This window comes from Paramormyrops kingsleyae, chromosome 23 (genome assembly GCF_048594095.1).
Source record: "Paramormyrops kingsleyae isolate MSU_618 chromosome 23, PKINGS_0.4, whole genome shotgun sequence".
In the NCBI taxonomy this organism is placed as follows: Eukaryota; Metazoa; Chordata; class Actinopteri; order Osteoglossiformes; family Mormyridae; genus Paramormyrops; species Paramormyrops kingsleyae.
In genome coordinates, this window is record NC_132819.1 from 135,490 (window position 1) to 141,343 (window position 5,854).

Genomic DNA, 5,854 nt, shown 5'->3' on the forward strand with positions numbered 1-5,854 from the left:
TTTGCTGTTGTCCGAGCACAAAAAACTCTCGCAAAGAGTACTAAACATCAAAGAACAAACCGAAGAGGAAGAACGGAGAAAAAGGTATGTGTTACTTTGTATACCCCCACAAAAAAGAGAGGAATAAGCAAATTTTGTATGATTCCGGCCACAATTTACAGCTATTGTGATATAACCAGCGAGAAACAGACGAACTACGACTCATCTGTAACGCTTTTTAAATTTGTGTAATAGTAAAAAAAACGGTCCCAGCTTGGAATTACTGTTGATACTTATTTTTGAAGACATATTGTGCGAAATTCTATGGTTACGGTTGATCGCCACGGTTTTACTGTTTAAGGAAAACGGCGAAAATACCTCGTGTATAACTGAAAATCCAGTTCTTTAAACTCGCGCGTGAAATAGTCGACTGAGAATAACGACAACTAAATTTATCGTTTTTTTTCCAGGATTGCAGTAGCCTGTGCTACCCCCCATTTAACTCATCGGGTGGTGGTTGTGAAGACGGGCATAGAATGGGAACGAATGATGAGCATGGACGACTACACGTTTTTCCGCCATCTTAGAGTGACCAAAATTCAGTGTGACTATCTTCTGCTGAAGCTACAGGAACAGGGGCTAACAGAGGAACCGACCAGAGGGCTTCCACCTGTTCCTGTAAGACAGAAGGTCTTGATGTTCTTGTGGTACATGGCAAACCAAAACAGTTTCAGAGAGATTTCTGATAAGTTTAACATTTCACAGTCAACTGCACACAAAGCTGTGACTGAAGTACTTCAGCTATTTGCTACTCTTGGGCACCTCTTTATCTCCTGGCCAACTTCATGCGAGAAGAAAGCCTCATCAGCTGCTTTCCACAGGCTGTGCGGCATCAATGGGATTATTGGAGCTATTGATGGATGTCACATAAGAGTGCAGAGGCCAAAGATCAGAGGAGGTGACTATATGAACAGGAAGTCATATTACTCTGTTCTGCTCCAGGGGATATGTGATGTGAGAGGGCGTTTCACAGACATTTTTGTAGGTCCACCTGGAAGGGTGCATGATGTGAGAATGCTGAGGGCCTCTCATTTTTACTTGGACTGGCAAGAAAAAATGGGGGACTACAAATTGTTGGGAGACAGCGCATATATAGGACAAGCATGTCCCTTTATTGTGACACCAAAACGGGATAATGGAGCCCTTACTGTAGAGGACCAGGAGCGAAACACCAGGGTCAGCCGTGGAAGAGTGATTATAGAGCATGCATTTGGAAGAATGAAGTGCAAGTGGAGGCGTGTGAGACACCTGCAGAACACTCGCATGGACTTTGTAGTGATGATAATAATGGCTGCATGTTTTCTGCACAACATGTGTGCTGGTGTATCTGAGGTATGTGAGGAGCACCCAGGAGGCTGTCCGGAGGAGGCAGATATTGATGCCTAAATGTCAATCAAGCTTCATTATACTTTATACTCTTATCATGAATGTGCATTTGATGTTGATAATTGAATAAATTTGTCCTATGTTTAAGTGTTCACAATGAGAGCATGGATTTTACATAGAACATTTATTTTACAAAAGTAGTGCAACAGTTTTGAATTTCACAGTGCTATACATTTGCAAATGTGCTTCCACAATGTCAGTGCAAAATAAGTGTTAAATAAAAAAGTGCGCAAACAACAACTTTGTACATGAGTCCATTACTGTAGATCATGGGTGATCAACCCGCTGCCGGTCAATGAGCAGTTTCATCAATGAAACAAATTCCTCTTGTGAGGACCTAAGCAGCTGCATCGTGTCCTCGTGACGCCTCTGGCTTGCTGTCTCTGAGTCTTTCAAGAAGTCCAGAACAGCGGCAAAGCCATTTTCCTGCCTTCTTCGCTTGGTTGGTGGCTGGGTTGGTGGCTGGGTCGGTGGCAGCCTTCCTGTTGGTGTGCTGGGGGGTGGAGTACATAATGCCTCTGTCTGGCCGCCCAGGACTTCTGCATTACGTACCTCCACTCCCCCAGCTGTCCCGACAACTGGGAAGTCCACATCGTGACGTTTGCCAAGCAAGTCGTCCATTTCAGCGTAAAACTGAAACTTAACTCGTCCTTGGCCAGTCGTCCTATTATTGTCCTTTACCCGTTTATACGCCTCTTCTAATGTATGCCACTTTCGGGACACCTTCTCATGGCTGAAGTGCTGTTTAAAATGCGTGGAGAGTTTTGAGGCCATTTCTGTCCACATCTGCCTCTTCCTGTTCTTGCCGTCCCTCATGCGGTGATTCAGTTCCTGGAAGGTCTTGGGTGGACCTTCACCGTTTAAATCTGTATAGTCCCGCATAAGATCAATCAGGAATAGTGTCTGTTCCTTTGTGAAGAACATGTTCGGGGAGTAGGATGAGGAGGTGGAGGGCTGTGGCTCCAAACAATCCCCCACTATATTTTCTTTAGCTGCCTCTGTCTCTGGAAGAGAACAACAAACAAACAACAGTACAGTGAACATACATATAAATCATAACTTACTTGCAGGGACAATGCTAACTCGCACGGTCAATGCTTCATCCAGATAAAATGTGGTCGGGTCCCACGCCGCCTGAAACAGGGGGGCCGACAAAGGCTTTGTCCTCTCCGGATCGACAAACAAATCCATGTTGCTGTCCGCGAAAACTGCAAGACACGATACATAAACTTATAGGAAACCATCATTAAATGACATAAAAAAAAAACTAATTTCGAAGCGATATACCTCTTTTGAGAGACAAGCAAATCACAAACTTGAAACACTACGTAGATTAAACACCATCAAAAGCTTCATATTACTGTAGCAGATTTGGGGCGAGATTCTTTTTCCTGGCATAAACAAACAAGGCACACTAACTAATGAAATCCCAGTAAAAGCTTTATAATATGCTGGCAGATTCATGGCGACGTGCTTGTTTCGTGAGGCAAGCAAATCACAAACGACACAAGTTTGTTAAAAAATACCGATATTGCACGCTAGGATAATGTTTACGCTCATGACACAGTATTCTATAAAAAGACTGCTTGCGATTACATTTATAACTATTGATACATTTCATTAAATAAACATTTTGAAATGTTTATAAAGTACAGAAGTAGTGGGACACTTACTGTTGACTGTGTAAGACGCCATATTGAAATGACGACACAGAGGCAACTCGGAGAAGAAAATTTGGTGCGTTCGATTATTTCTCTCCAAGTCGGAACTCGGATGAAAACGTCACGATACGTCACGAAAAACATCACTTCCCGTCGGAAACACGCCCCTTTTATGACGTTGAAGTCGGATAAGATTTTGTTGCCCGAGTTGCCCTTGTGACGTAATTTCAACATGGCGACTTGGTTTGTTTGTAGTTTATTTACTGTTCGAAAAAAGAATATCGCTATGAATGTACTAAAATATTTTATAAAGCTTTTAATGTGGTTTGACTAGTTCGTGTTTCTTGTTTGTCTCTCGGAAAAATCTAAATTTCTCCATTTTCTTCATTTGGAAAACTCCAAATCTGCTAAAATATAAAGCAACAACACACAGCAACGTGTTCATGGAGGCAGCCATGTTTGTTCCGAGATGTGGGTAGCTCGAACGGGAGATTGTCGGACGTGATGTCACTGAACTCGGAATTTCCGAGTTCCGAGAGAAAAACGAACGCACCAATTCTATCCGACTTCAACGTCATAAAAGGGGCGTGTTTCCGACGGGAAGTGATGTTTTTCGTGACGTATCGTGACGTTTTCATCCGAGTTCCGACTTGGAGAGAAATAATCGAACGCACCATTAGGCGCAAGTTTCGTCGCTGCGGTTTCAGAACGGAGTCTTGTACGCCACTACTGTAACCTATGAGAACTGTGTAGAAAGTTATAGTATACTACATTATACTATACTACATTATACTATACTTTATTATGTATTATAGAGATAGTGGAAAATGGTATTATACGGATAAATGGTATTATACGGATAGCCGTTACTTTTGTTCAAAACAGTCCTGTGGAAAAGTTTTGAAAGTCAGTTTCGTTCCTTTTTAAGATACAGCATGCATATAAATCTAAATTTTAGTGAACGTAAAAAATGGTAAATAGGCTGCATTTATATAGCAAATATATCAAAAGCTTGGGTAATCGTACATCTTTTGCACAGCTCTCCTCTGAGCTTCCTCCTCCATCTCCAGATAGCGTGGCTGGAACTGTCACGTTCGGAGATCGGGCGAGCCGGGAAGCAGACGAGAGCAGCCAGGAAGTCAGGTGAACGGGGGTTTTAATAAGCCAAGGAGGGACAAGCGTGGACATCAACGGACAATACGCGACAATACAATGACGGATCTGGCATACATCGGGAGACACGGACTGATATACACAGGACAAGGCAAAAGAAACAGCTGGGCACAATCGGGGAAGCACGCGTGGATAATGAGGGGGCATGGCACACACTAGGAGCGGACGGAGCGGGGCGTGACAGGAACACTGCGCTGAAGAGATTGATATTTACCTTCAACCACTCTGTAGCAGTTTCAAGATCTGTTGTTAAAGGCGTCTCCTTAAAAAATAATCATGAACCAAAGAAAACATATTGGTTTGGCCCATGCCTATATATTTTCATAGCCATTTAGTGGCAATAAATTGCCAAACGTCGATGGCCCGTTTATAAATAAAAGGAATCTTTAACTTAATATGCTTCCACAATAGCCTGCAAGATAGCATAAAAAACGCTTGCCAGAATTCACTAGTTAACCTATCAAACTACTATTATTAACATGATTCATCATGTTAATAATAACATACTTTGTACATCTAAAATGTTGAAACGTGTCACAAACTGCACAGTTTCATATCAGCAATCTCGGGAGGTTTAGAGGAATCAGCAATCTCTCTCGTCATAATCATAGCGACTCGTGAGATCATGGTTCGAATTACGGGGGGTACTGGGGGGTACAGTACCCCCGATCAAGACCAAGACCCCCCCTCCCCCCAAATAGACAAAAATAGCAGTTTTGGGGGGGTCTTAACATGTTTTTTTTGTTTTTTTTTTTAAAAGAAAGATAACCTCACCTTTTAGGAAATTTTTATGTAAAACGATTTCAGGTACCCCTAGTGTGGACCATACCATTTTAACCACCTCGTCGCAAGAAGCAGCTTAGCCAGTCGGTTGCGTCATTCATTCTCATTGAGTGACTTGTTCGTCGTGATTTCAAGATTCTTTATTCGTCACATACATAGTTATAACAAGTACGACATGTAGTGAAATGAACCCTGACCAATTCAATTTTTCAGTTTTATATATATTTCAAGACTTGGTGAATTGATTTTTTCTTTTTCATAACTTAGCCTAGCCTTTTTAGTTTTGTTAATATTGGCAATAGTGAAAAGTGTTTTGCTGGGTTCAAATATGTTTGATATAGGCCATCCAATTAAAGTAAATGTCATGTTTTTAGTTGTTTTAATCTGATGAGGAATATTTAATTTAATTTTTTTTTGTTTTATTTTTCAGTTTTCCCCCTGAGGGATTGCCACCTTATGTGGTCAGGGGCTTTGCGTGCCTCAGTGACCCTAAGAGCTTTACCAGCAGAAGCTTAGCCTTCAGGTGGGACCCCCAAGTTGGACAGGTCTTAAGGTAGAGGCCTGACAAAGTGCAATCCAATTACATGACAAAAACAGTTATCCAGAGCACCCCCACCACCACCCCACCCCTTTCCCGCCTCCGTCGCCACCATGTGCCCCCTTCACATTTCTGTCTACCCCCTCATATATGCACGTCTAAAACCGGCCCCGCTTCACAGTATTGTTTTGTAACACAGTGGGCAGTGGAAATGTCCCTGGGGTCTGCACTCAAGGTTACATCTGCATATTTTGTATCCTTTGAACAGAGAAAC

General features: G+C 42.3%; 1 protein-coding gene across 1 annotated transcript; it reads right to left on the minus strand.

The window, feature by feature from the left end:
- Nucleotides 1-1,532: 1,532 nt before the first annotated feature.
- LOC111840159 (uncharacterized) lies at nucleotides 1,533-3,996 on the minus strand. Its single transcript, XM_072706014.1, has 3 exons — nucleotides 3,099-3,996; nucleotides 2,490-2,633; nucleotides 1,533-2,429 (listed from the first exon to the last, which is right to left on the minus strand). The coding sequence occupies exons 1-3, from the start codon at nucleotides 3,118-3,120 to the stop codon at nucleotides 1,693-1,695; spliced, it is 903 nt and encodes a 300-aa protein (XP_072562115.1). The 5' UTR covers nucleotides 3,121-3,996; the 3' UTR covers nucleotides 1,533-1,692.
- Between the last annotated feature and the right edge of the window lie 1,858 nt (nucleotides 3,997-5,854).